This window comes from Acanthopagrus latus, chromosome 6, assembly GCF_904848185.1.
Source record: "Acanthopagrus latus isolate v.2019 chromosome 6, fAcaLat1.1, whole genome shotgun sequence".
In the NCBI taxonomy this organism is placed as follows: Eukaryota; Metazoa; Chordata; class Actinopteri; order Spariformes; family Sparidae; genus Acanthopagrus; species Acanthopagrus latus.
Genome location: NC_051044.1, coordinates 15,743,708 through 15,756,853, shown reverse-complemented (window position 1 = coordinate 15,756,853; position 13,146 = coordinate 15,743,708). Strand labels below are relative to the sequence as shown.

The window sequence follows — 13,146 nt, the reverse complement described above, 5'->3', positions numbered from 1 at the left end:
TCGTTTATATAGTTCTGGGTCATAGTTCTATACTATGATTTGAATATTTAAAGGCAACACTGCCGATGCACTCGAGACTTTTTAATTCTACAAAGGCGCGATGGGCACAATGTAATCTTTCCTAGGACCTTCTTAAAGCGGTGATCAGATGAAAATTGCTGCTACGACTTAGAAAACAGAGAAAGATCAGACAATTATTTGAGATTACGAAGTCTGCGTGTGAATTAATTAGTTATTTAGACCCGTGTTATTGTGTTTAGTTACCCCAGTAAACTGTGTATCTGCTGAAATCACTGCAACAACTCAACCGGCTTGAGGTTTGGTACTTGCTGGGTGGGCATTATCCCCATTCCCCAGCTAGTTAGCTAGCTAGCTTGAGGTGCTAGGTTTGCTAGCTAGCTAACTAACGTAAAGTGCCGTTGTTTGGCCGTCAGCAACCAGGATTCCACACAGCTTTCTATCTGAGTAAGTTGGCCGTTTGTGTTTTTCTAAAGGTGCTAGCTAGCTAGTTAGTTCAAATGTTAGACCACAAACGAAGTTTACTGCTAGCTACCTGTGTGTCTGGCGCTAGCTTAGCTAACCCAACACAAATGTGTAGGCTAATTGTTAGCGTCAAATGTATTAACTCGGCGAAGATATGATTCATCAGGTAACATGTTGGTTAAGATACGTCAACATTTTGTGGATTTTCTCAAAACATATTCGTTAAACAGTCTAAACACTACAAGCTATGTGTCAATTGACGTAAACGCTTGGCAAATTATTGTAATTGACAAGTCTTGTGTGATGTCAGCGGTCTCGGCTGTTGTCAATTAACGTGCTAATTAGCAAGCAGCGTTTGTTAAAGTTTACACATTAAAGTCAGCTCGACGTAAGATGGAGTTTATTGTTGATTTGATGGTCATTCTGGCTCTACTCATGTTTGAAGCCAAATCACTTTTAGTTTGTATTTTTCCCCGTTCAAGTCTCAAATATCATCAGCTCTTGAATGACGCAGTGTTGCTGAGTTTAAAAGACTTTGATCAACACCACTGATTAACATCAACTGAACCTTTTAAGGTTACATTGTCAAGGCAAATCAAAATTAAATCAGTTGGAGCAGCTATTGTCATGCTTGATTAACTTGCAGACGTTAACTTCGTGTCTAACAGGTAGAAGAGTCATTGCTGGCCTGGAGGCGGTTTGTCCTGCGTCTGAAATCAGTCATGGAGAACGATGCTTGTGTGGAGCAGAAAAATGGCGAAGCTGCTGTGGATGAAGTTAAACAGCCAGCAGTCACTGCTCCTTTCAGATACACCAAGGTGATTACAAATTCCAACAATATCATTTAGTGGGGCCACACAGACTTTATCACAAATTATTCATTGCCAATTATTTTTTACAGGAGGAGCTTCTGGAAATAAAAGACCTGCCAGTTTCCAATGAAAGACCAGATTGTCTCTCTGAGAAATATGACAGGTAAGGTTTCATTTCCTTTTACGTTAAAATAATGCCATAAGTAATCCACAGTATAGTATTCAGAAACTGAATAAATCATGTGGGTCAACAAGGGAAGGGAAGTGGCTTTTATTGGTCATTAAAGGGCTTTGTCTAATTTTACAAGCAAAATTGTTTTTGAAATGCCAAGCAAACTGTGCTTATGTTGAAGTCTGTTTTGGGGTTGCTTTCGCCTAACATTAACTTTAACAATAACATGGGATGATAGTTGGTATGATAAAAGTTCAAAGATAAAGGTTGAAATCCTGGGTTACAGATTTTAAATGTTGGCCATGCTGACTTGATGTTCGGTTGCATTATTGTCAGTCTTTCTAATGCTCAGCTGAAGGCAAATTAGGCATATAATCTGTGCCCTGTATGTGTCCTTATTTGTTCAATTTGAATGTTTTATCATGTTAAATCATACTTTACCCATTTAATGTTTGTTTATTGGAATCATTTTAGACAATGGTCTACTAGTTTGGAAAGTATGACGAGGATTTAATTGTGGGTTCAACTGGTGTTTTTGATACAGTGATGGTGTCTGGGACCCTGAGAAGTGGCATGCCTCCCTGTATCCCACTTCAGAGCGTAGCTCTCCAGTGGAAGGTTTTAAGAAGGACTATGTGGATGATAGAATTCCTTTGAAACGAAGAATCCCAGGTAAATGTTGCAAAAGTCACTAAATTATCTTACTGTCTGTAGGAGGACATCAAGAGGTTATTAAACATCTAAAACTGAGCCTGTTCAATGCCTCTTTATATTTAGATCCTCGTGAGCGGTTAAAGGAGGATGATCTGGATGTCATACTGAGCCCACAGCGACGCAGCTTTGGAGGTGGATGTCAAGGCAACGCTGCACTTGCACCCCACATTCGTCGCCCAATCAGCCCCCTGGAAAATAAGGAGAACGAGAGTCTTCGTCTGGGAGCTGCACGTAGAATTGGCAGTGGCCGCATAATTGCTGCTCGAGCCTTCGAGAGAGAAGCTCGTGTGGAGAAAGAGAGGGAACGTGAGAGAGACTTCAAGGATAAAAGATTCAGGGTTGGTGTTCATTGCTCCCTGCCCATACTTAATTTGTTGAGTTGCTGAATGCTAATTAAAGTTGTATTGCCAAGGAAGAGTTGTGCAAAATTAAAGCACAAGATTTGATTTGGATCACTCATCTGCATATATAAAAGCACACATCAACTTTAGTACTTTAGTACTTTGTAAATTAGGTAGGTGTTGACCAGGGTAAAGATTCCTGCTTTTGCATCACAGTTTCTTCATACAAAGCGTTTATTTCATGAATGGTCACATTCATTTAAACTCATTTGAGAGCAGCACAAACAGGGATTTTATGTTTGTCTTGTCTCATCGTTTTTGCAGAGAGATTTTGGTGACAAACGTGTGTTTAGTGAAAGAAGAAGGAATGACTCCTATGCTGAGGAGGAACCTGAGTGGTTCTCTGGAGGTCCTACCAGCCAGTCTGAGACGATTGAGCTCATTGGATTTGATGATAAAATCCTGGAAGATGATAAGCGCCGGTCTAAACGATCAAGGAAGCGGACAGAGTCTTTAAAAGAAGGCATGTCAAAAACGTTGGTTATCAGAAATACAGCACCATAGTGCAGTTTATACTTTTTTATTTTTTCATGTTTTAATCCCTGATTTAATTTGATGATGCACAGTTGTGGAATGTAATGGTGGACAGGCCGGAGAGCAAGATGGGGGTCAGTCCTCTGCTGATCAGGAAGTTCCCCACCCTGATGTTCTACCTGAGCAGTCGACAGGAGACTTTGACTTCAATGAATTCTTCAATCTGGAGAAGACCATGCCAGGACTGGCCTCTGTAAGTACTGGGGTGCACTGTGTGTGATTTTGTTTTGTTTTTTTAAAGGTGTGAACATCACAGATGGGATGGCATCTATATCTCCCTTTCTCTGTTGCGCATTTTCTACCTTGAGCTTAGCAGAGGTTTTCAGATGTGCCTCCCCCTCAAACTAGATGTTTGTTTTCATAAATTGATATTGTCATATTGAACATTTTAGAGGATAGATTTTACAGTTGTGGCTCAGTCGCTAAACAGAAATCTGCCAATGCTTTGTCAGCACAAGATTACCTCTGCTGCACTAGTTTGCTCTCACTGAACTTGCTCTTTGGTGGTGGGTGTTTTTTCTCTGGTCAGTGGATACTGCATGGGGTTAAAAGGTATCAACAATCCAAATTTATGCCCATCATTATAGCCACATTAGACCTGCTACTAATTAGAAAACCTAAGTGTACTGACTGCTTTGTGGCAATAAATCAACACAAGCAAAACGGCAGTGCATTCGATGCTACTGCACTCAATCTTCTAGCACCTTTTGTGCTAAATCGATGGAAAACGCCCTGAACGTAAGTGCCACCTTTTGTCCTTGTACTGTTCTGTCTGCCGTGTTTTGTGTCTCCCGCTCTGTCTCAGTGGCACCTGTTTGTGTCTCACAGATGATAGAGGATGTCTTGGGAGAGGGCCCTGTATCGGCTAGCCGCTTCAGTCAGTGGTTCTCCAGTAACATGAGCCCCTCAGGCAGCCGGTCCAGCAGTCTGAGGTCCACTCCCCACGAGGAGCTGGAAAAACTTGCAGGTAAGTGATTTAATTTCCCAGAGGGAGCCGTTTCTTGGTGCATGTTGGTAGAAAACCTCAAGATCAGAGGCATGTTATTAAAAAAGTGGGTTCAATGAAATGTAAGGTTAACTTCTGTTCTTTGGTGTTGGCCAGTTATTCAGATAATTCAATAACACTGCATCAAGGAACAAGCCAGTTGATGTACATTAATGGCCAAAACAACTGCAACAACTTGCATTAGTTTTTTTTTATCTTATGTCTGTTTTAAGAAGCCAATCTTGAGTGTTCTGCAGTCTGTGGGTAGGTTAAAATATTTAATCTTTGTCAGCAGTGAGCTGCTGACTTACTATGTCACTCTCCAATACTGACTAGCACATTACATATTTGTAATGCTTATGCCTCCAGAACACAGTTCTTTGAGTGTCTGTGAGGATTTCTTATCTTGGTTTGCTCCTCTGAAGGGCTGGAAACGCATTGCACACCCCCTGGCCACGGCCCTGCTCCATACTTCACACCTATTCAATCATCAGAGTGCAAGGAGAAGGTGGACATCTTGGAACTCCTGCACAAGGCCAAAATAGACCTGAAGCCTCTACTTTCTACGTTGTCGGTGAACAAGGCTCGGCTACGGGAAAGCAGTGAGTGCCATAAATGCATTACTAGATGGTTAATATTTTGGCTAATCCAGTGTAATGAATATCTGACTGAACTCCTGTATCTGAACACTTGCTAAGGCCTTCTCTGTTTTTCTCTGAGCTTACATTTCCTGCCAGTGTGTCTTAAGTATGCAGAGTCTTCATCTCTAAACTCTTTGAGTACTCCATTTGTCTTGTTTTTCTTAAACATTTTTCTTATCTTGTATTTGACTGTTTTGAACAGTCCTACATAAAGTTAATCTCTATAAATCTGTCTCCAGCCAACTGTGGAGCAGTACTCTCACTGGAGGAAGTAGAAGGATCGATGAAGGGGATGAAGCTGGGCTCAGAATCACAGGTGCGAAAGGTGCCGGCTCCCCAGAGGGGAAACGGCACACCCTTCATGGCTGAACATTTAGAGGAGGCTCTAACCGGTGGCTCCTGCACCCGTCCACACTCGCGTGACTCAGACATGTCGGCCTTTAATAAACTGGTCAGCAGCATGAAGGCAAGTGGAACTCTGCCAACTCACCCCAAAACCAATACAAACAATGTAAGTATTCTTGCTATATATTGTTTTTATTTAAATTGACCAGACTTAGACTGGATAACTACCAACAGTTTGCATGCTGCATTGAAACTGGTAACTTCATACAACTCTGTCACTGTGTGATACTGCACGCAAGCTTTTTAAACTATAAATGAGTAACCCCTTTTTGAATCTTTTGAGTGTACTAGAAAGTGATGGGCATAAATTTGAACCATTTGATGTGGGTTTTTTTGTGTTTTTTTTTTAATGATGCATGAAAAAATGTTATACAGATGTGTTTTTTTTTTTATGCAAGTCAGTGTCTGAATTGGTAATCTGGTTTTATTTCTGAGCCATGGGACAAATGCTTGGTAATGACAATACATTTAACCAAAGGCAAACCTGACTTGCATGAGGGACACTTTTTCAGGGATTGCGAGTGGTATGTACAAATGCATTTCAGTGGGCTCAGTGTTGCAGTTTAGAGGTTTCACTTCAGTTCTGTACTTGATGTCCAAATTTTATATCTGGTGAGCACTTGTATGTAAAGGGCCAATTTGGGCCCATTTTCTATTTTGATGAACTTCAAAATCCCTCCCAAACACTGTACACTCACTGGGATGGATTTTTACAAAGAATTGGTTATTTTTGGTTTTGCAACTGACACATTCTTTCTCCTTGTACAATGTAGCAGCCTTTAGACCCAGCAGTGATGGCCGTGTCTGAAGCTCCGCCGCCCACTCAGCAGCAGAAAAACATATTTCAGGTGTGTATGTTGGCCATCTTCTCAGGCTAATGCTGACAAATGTTAAGTCTAAGCAAGTGATCTTCACAGAGCCTTGTGGAAACTATTTTCAGTCTTGAGAGGTAGTGCAGGTCTCTGGTTTGTGATTAGGTGGTGTTGTATCATAATCAGGATTAAAATATATTTTGTAGGAGATGGAAATTGTAAGCTAAACTGCAGGGGAGAAAGGGTATTGATCTTCATTCATGAGACTGCTCCATTAATTTGTGTTACAATCATTCTGCTGCCTGTGTTGGATTGCTTCTCATTTTAGTGTTTTACGGTTTCCAGTTTCCAGTCTGTGCCGTCCTCTGCTCCCTGTCAGATCAGGGCTTAAAAACAAATCATTAATGAGGATGTGGAGTGTTTTGTCTTTTTGCTATGGTGGCAACGCCACCATGTAACAGTTGGGTGCTAATGAATTTGTATCTAGTTGTTGAAAATGCTGTTTCGTATTCTGACTTTGTCTGATTGCAAGTCCTCTGCTGGGTAGACAACAGTGTGCACTCCCAAAGCCAGACTTGCAAGCCCTTCATTGGTGCCACATGTTATAAACTGTGTAGGCCCTCAAAATCGGTGTCAGTTGACCAAATAAGATTACAAATGCAAGGTGTGGGAATGCTGCAACCTCCCAATCGATAACACATCAGAATGAGCCTGTGCAAACTGCTACAGGAGAAAAAAATAATTGGTCTAATTATTTGCCTTTTATTGCTGTCAGGCAGATGCAGCATGACAAGAATGCCATATGTGAACTGGAGGCTGGGCCAAAAATGTGTTGTCCAGCCTACAGAAGAGGGTTTTATGGACTTGATGGATAGAGTTGTTAAACTTCAGGTTGTGTTTGAGGGGCAGCCAAAATATAAAATGTATCACACCACTGTCTTCTGTATCTGACAGTGTTTCTTCAATAGAGTTGTTGAGTGTTTGCGAGGCACCAAGTAAATTGCCAGAGTGAACTTAATGGGGGAAAAAATTACTTAATCCCACATTTTACGAACAGTTAAATCTAACTGCCAGACCAATAACTTTATCGTGAATTGGGACTTTAATACATCTGTGCTTATATTGTAGGAGCTCTTGGGAGGACCTGCTCGTAGTGGCTCCCCTACACTACTTGGAAATCTGTTGGGCAGTTCTGATGGCCCAACAACCTCTGCCCCATTACATGGTCTACTACACAAGGGTCCATCACCCCCTCTGTTTCCACAGAGGGCACCCTCACCTGACTACTTCAACAGTCGGTTGCAGCCTTCAGCCGGTAAGTTCATCACAAAACCATACTGTTTGGATGAAATGCATATCATATGCATTGACTTTCTCTTTTTAATCATTTGGCCTTACCCAAAGAGTTCATGATTGCATCATCAGAAAAGTATTGGGTCTTGTTTTTCAATGAAATGTTGCCAGTACTGGCATGATTGATTAATTAATCATGAAATGTTTTGGATGGACTTTTGTCATCACCACACAGTTGAATGCTTTAAATGTGAAGCAACAGGAGGAAGTGTTAGTCATTGTTAAGCAACTGTCCAAACTTTATTACAGCTCTGTTTGCATGGCACCGAGGCCTTCTGTGAGCAACTTGGAGTTCTGCCTCAACATCCTACATCTTCAGTTTTAATATTTTTCTGCTTGCATCAATGGTGTTTATCAGATCAGCTAGATCATTTTAATAGCTTTCTTCCTCTCCATCCTCAAGGTTTTCCTGTTGGTCCTCAGCCCATGCTGCCAGAGCAGTTTGCTGATGTACACAGGTCTATCAGCCCAGGATCGCTTACATCACAACAGGTAACTTAAATGTATTGACATGTTGGACTTCAATTTAAGTGAATGCATGTAACCATTCTCACCTTGTCAACCTATCGTCTCACCCAAAATTCCAAGCTACCTCACAAAAATCTTTATATCGAGGTTTATTTTATGCTTCACAAACGCATGTATAGGTTTTTTGTTTACCTTATAATAAGATATATTAAGAAAAAAACGTGTATCACCTTTAGGTATCAGTTGGATATCTCTTCAGTTGTGGGTTTTTTTTTTTTGTGTGTTTTTTTTTGTTTGTTTGTTTTTCCAGATGAGGGCGCTGTCCATGCCAGTGAATCAGGCGGATCTTGAAGCTCTGGCATTCCAGCAGGACCTTGCTCTTCACGGCCACCACTCATTCCAGTCTGGCTTCAAGCACCCACAGGATAAATCTTTTCGAAATAGGTTAGGTTTATTTTTTGTTTGTTTGTTTTTTTACTTTTTAAAATACAGAAATAATTTTTAATGTGATTGATGACCCCTTAGTTACCAGAAGAGGGCATTTGTATTGGGCTACTTAAGAAGCTTTAACAGTATGTTACATGCACTCATGTACTGCTTACAACTAATTGTTTTTGTTGTTTACCAAAATATCCTTGACAATCATGAAAAATATTATGCTTCTTACTGACATATTAGGACTGGGCATTAAGTCCATACTTACACTTTGTCATGATATCAGACTATATATTGTCTTTTGGGTTAGATTTTGGATATCATGATATGGCTTGAGTGTTGTCTTTTCCTGTTTTTTAAAGGCTGCTTTTAAAGTAGAGTGATGTAATTTTCTGAACTTGCCAGACCGTTCTACTTGTACCGATAGTTGCCTTTACCTACTCAGTTGTTATATCCACATTACTCATGAATATTTTTTTTTTCCCCCGAATTTATGTAGTGCTTTTGAGGAGATTTCAAAGTATCAAGATATGCGTCATGTATTGTGACATGGCCTAAAGATATTGTGATATTTTCAGGCCTGGCACGCATCAGTTTATTGAATGGATTCATTCAAACCAAATATTGTAATGGCCATTCATCATTTGACAGTTACACATGCTGATTTTCTTGTGATTCACAGACTGCAGCGTACAAATCGCTCCCCTGGTCCAGGCCCGCAGCCTGCTGGAAGAAACTCTCCAGGCAATGCTGTCACCAGCATGGTGGGCATACACTTTATCCTTCCAGCTGCCATTGCTCTGAGCTGTTTGTTAGATTCTTCATAATTTTGGTATTACTAGCATTAATGTTTTTTCTATCTATTTGTTTTACTTCAGTTGTCTCCGTCATTTACACCCACATCTGTGATCCGCAAAATGTATGCGACAAAAGAAAAAGGAAGAGACGAACCATCGAGTCGTTCAGACAACAAGGAGGAGGCAGCTGCCCACACTCAGGATGGTAGAGAGAATATAATTACTCACAACTTCTTAATTTGAACTGTAGCTGACTACCTGATCAACTACAGCACTGTAACACTGGCTTTTTGGGTTATGTGATTTCAGACAGCAGCCTACCAAATCTATACATGGAAGTGATGGATGGGAATGCAGTCCACCCAGGAGGGGTCAAGGCCGGCTCGCAGACCTTACCAAGTAAGGACCAAGAGCGTCTCAGGCCTGGCTCGGCGGGACACCATACATCCACCATGGGACCTCCAGGACCCTCCTCATCTTACCCTCGTCCCATTTATCCGGTACCGCTGCTATCACACGTACCCATGGTGCGGCCTCCTCCCCAGCTCCACCCTAATGTGGTTCAACGAATGCTGGCGCAGGGTATCCAGCCCCAGCAACTTGGACCTGCTCTTGTGCAAGCAGGTTAGCCTTTTTCTTCACACACAGATCTCTTGTAAAATGTAATTATATTAAACTGTGATGGCTTTTATTGAAATTTACCTGATGTTCAACATTGACGATGTCTAATGGAAGTCTAATTTTACACACCAGGTATATTTCCACCACATGTTGATCTTGCACAACTTCAAGGCTTGCCTCCTGCCCTGCTTGGACAACCGCTGTACCCTCTAAGTGCAACAGGGCATCCACTTCTACCTCCCAGAGCCAATACTCAGATGCAGTTAGCAGTAATGCAGCAGCAACTTCAGCAACAGCGACCAAGTGAGTGGAGCTAATGTATAATATGAGTCTCTACAGACATTTGCCAGCAGCGGTATCATTGTTCCCATTTTATGTATTTTCTGTCTCCCTGCAGTGCATCCAGGCGTCCCAGGCCCTCAGTCACAGAGCCAAGGCCCTCACAGGACAAATGGATCCCAGCGACATGGGGGCAGCCCCCCTCTCGGCCTCGCCAAGTGGTTCGGTACAGATGTGCTAGAACAGCCACTCCCCTCCATGCCAGCCAAGGTCATAAGTGTAGATGAGTTGGAGTTCCGACCATAAGAAAACTGCTGGATAGCAAGATTTATTTTTTTTCTTTTTGCCCATCTCCATCTCCTCCTACCATTTAAAAATGTGAACTTTTTGATTTGAAAGACAGTGCAAAGACCTGAACAGTCTAACCATGCCATGCTTTGTCTTCAACCTTGAAGTCACTGCTTTTGATGAGGCTTGTCGGCAGTAATGGGAAGACGAGTGATGGCGAGAAGTTTGGACGACCGAGTGAAATATTTTTTTTTCATTTTTTTCCATTTTGTATTTGTATTCGGCTCTGCGCAGTAAATAATGTATAGGCCCAATTGTACAGACCTTGGGAAAGAATCTTATTCTCCCTGTATATAGCTATTTTTCTTTTTCTTGGTATGGGGGAAGCCGAAACTGTCTCGCAGTTCATCTGAAAACTGTGAGAGACAAAGTCACCAAGAGCTGGTAGCATTCCTTTGTCCTTTGTCCAACTTTAATTTCCCCCTGATGCTCAGCAAAAGGGCTACTGCTAGTGAGAAATGTTGGATTGTGTATACCTTTCCTGTGTGGCGAGTGGCCCTTTTTCTGTAGATGTGACTGGCTGGAGCATTTCAAGACTACTCCAGGGGATGCAGCTAGAGCTGGTTGTGCCTTTTTCTTTTTTGTTTGTTTTTTGTTGTTTTCCTTTTTTTTTTTTTTTTTTTTTTAAACTGTATCCTCTCATATCCAACCTGTCACTGAGGGGGGCAGCACTGCTCACATTGTCAATTTTTTGAGGGTGGTTGGGATTCAGTTTGTTTATGTGCTATTAAGTTATAAAAAGCACAAATAGAATTAATAAATAAAATTCAGTAAAACACGATCTGCTTAATTGTTTTAATGCTTTTGTGCTATTTATATACTATAATATACTATTTTTTTTGATGGATGGATGGATCTCTATGCTATATTGACTGTACTTGCCAGGAGAATTGCAAAAGAATTGTCAAATTAGTTTGTAATGGTTAACTGAGTTCTTTGGGGTTTTTTTTTTTTTTTTTTTTTTGAAAGTTTACAGTCCAATGCAGACCTGCGCTGATTAATTGGCCAGGATATCTGCTTCTGCTGATGATGGCATATTGCAGATATCACAGCATTGGCAAGTATGTGTGGGCCAGTAATTGACAAGACATGTTTGTGCAGAAATGTCATACATTCTTTCAAAAAATATATCCACTGTTGGTGACATTTAATTGCACATTGGTGTGATAATTTCATAATTGCATTGAATGAATCCTCATTGTTAGTGTTATGTGGTTTTAAAAACACAACAGTCATGATCAGAATGAACTAAATGGTATCAGGCTCCAGTCCAATGCAATGGGCTGCACTATTTCTCGGCGTAGTGAAGCTTGTAACCTTCAATATGTCACTCTGAAACTAGTTGATTCATTAAGGTGGTGGTGGAATGGATTGTATTAATTTTTAATGTGGTGCTCCCTAATCTACATATCAGGGATGCCCAATTTTTTTTACATTTTTTTTTTTTTTTCCCTTCCCTTGAAAGGCCAAAAGCAAACAAAAGTGAAACTCTTGCCAAAATGCAACCTATGCTCTTTTTGGCACTTTTATGATTTACCATATTTTCGTTTTAGGGTCAAACTCATTTTAAATGGGAGTGCTTGGGGCACTTCAGTGCTATCAAAAACACTAACAAGACTCAACACAATATGAAACTTTGCTTGTATCAGCAGGGTCTCTACACATGAACGCTAGCATTGAGAACATTGTTTGTGTACAGAGATTTTGCTTAAAATAAAGTTTTTGAACAAATCACCTTAGCAGTAGCCTGTTCTGCTAGCCGCCATCATGGCAGCCGAGAAGTATCGATCTCCAAATGCTCATAGTATCACCAGGGTCTCTACACATGAACACCAGCATTAAAAACACTGTGTACACAGAGTTTAATAAAGAGTTACTGTTACTAAAGACGTAACATGGAGGAGAGTTAAGGTGGAACGCTCCTAAAGCTTGGTTCCATATAAATGCACCCAATTCATTGTTTTGTCACTGGCGAAAAACAATGTTGAAGTTGAAAAAGGAGCCTCATATAAGAAACGATACTAAAATCAAAACCTGGAAAAGTCACATAAGATATCGCATAGATGGTTGTTCCTGGAAAACCGTAGAAGTCAAACTGTCCTTCAGGTTACGTTGCATTTGGAGATCGATACTTCTCTGCTGCCATGATGGCAGCTAGCAGAACAAGCTACTGCTAAGGTGAGTTGTTCAAAAACTTTATTTTAAGCAAACTCTCTGTACACAATGTTCTCAATGCTCATGTTCATGTGTAGAGACCCTGGTGATACTACCAGCAAAGTTTCATGTTGTGTCGAGCCTTCTTAGTGTTTTAGAAATAGAGATTTTTTAATGCTATCGTAAAAGTGCCCCAAGCACTCCCACTGAAAATGAGTTTGACCCAAAAACGAAAATACGGTCAATCTTAAAAGTGCCTCTTTGGTCGTAATTATGCTTTTACACGAAGATTTGACTCGTATACATTGACAAAAAAAAGCCTAGGTTGCATTTTGGCAAGACTTTTACTTTAAGATGCAAAATGACAATAGGATCCAATGTTTCCTAAATTGACTGACTTCTTGCAAAGTGTCACTATGGGATTATGAAAGTTCATTCATTATTAGGGATCCTACATATTTAAAGAGCATATTACCTCCAAAAGATATTGAGAATATTTTTGACCACAAACATTTGGTGGGTGGAAATTAACCTTAAGTTAGGCCGCACTTTGGAAACCCCTGTTAAATGGGATTGGACAAACTATTTTAGTGTTCAAATGGGCACTATGTTGATTTGGAGAAGAAAGTTAAACTAATAATAGGTAATAATAGGAGATTGGAAATATATTTTTTTGTTTCCATAACTGAATAAACAAGCAGCTTTCAGATGAAAACAGGGTCCCCAGAACGC

At 40.6% G+C, this 13,146-nt stretch overlaps 1 protein-coding gene across 4 annotated transcripts; it reads left to right on the top strand.

Annotated features, from left to right (window-relative positions):
- Positions 1-154: 154 nt before the first annotated feature.
- Positions 155-11,586, top strand: eif4enif1 (eukaryotic translation initiation factor 4E nuclear import factor 1). 4 transcript variants are annotated; one of them, XM_037100656.1, is made up of 19 exons: positions 155-465; positions 1,152-1,301; positions 1,385-1,458; positions 2,012-2,139; positions 2,245-2,519; positions 2,847-3,045; positions 3,149-3,309; positions 3,945-4,083; positions 4,527-4,703; positions 4,982-5,208; positions 5,921-5,995; positions 7,088-7,274; positions 7,716-7,804; positions 8,091-8,224; positions 8,898-8,979; positions 9,094-9,217; positions 9,322-9,636; positions 9,766-9,936; positions 10,031-11,411. In XM_037100656.1, exons 2-19 carry the CDS (start codon positions 1,206-1,208, stop codon positions 10,216-10,218), a joined length of 2,841 nt encoding a protein of 946 aa, XP_036956551.1. In that variant the 5' UTR covers positions 155-465; positions 1,152-1,205; the 3' UTR covers positions 10,219-11,411. The 4 variants fall into 4 exon arrangements, with proteins under 4 accessions (XP_036956551.1, XP_036956549.1, XP_036956552.1 ...); XM_037100654.1 differs by having other exon boundaries at positions 4,982-5,253; XM_037100655.1 differs by lacking the exon at positions 155-465 and adding an exon at positions 863-1,059 and having other exon boundaries at positions 4,982-5,253; positions 10,031-11,586.
- Positions 11,587-13,146: the final 1,560 nt, after the last annotated feature.

Excerpts from the sequence above, each read along its gene's own strand:
- eif4enif1 (XM_037100655.1), top strand. The coding sequence starts at position 1,206 with ATGGAGAACGATGCTTGTGTGGAGCAGAAAAATGGCGAAGCTGCTGTG. Across the intron at positions 2,520-2,846 it reads TCAAGGATAAAAGATTCAGG|AGAGATTTTGGTGACAAACG; the intron begins GTTGGTGTTCAT and ends TCGTTTTTGCAG. Across the intron at positions 5,996-7,087 it reads AGCAGAAAAACATATTTCAG|GAGCTCTTGGGAGGACCTGC; the intron begins GTGTGTATGTTG and ends CTTATATTGTAG.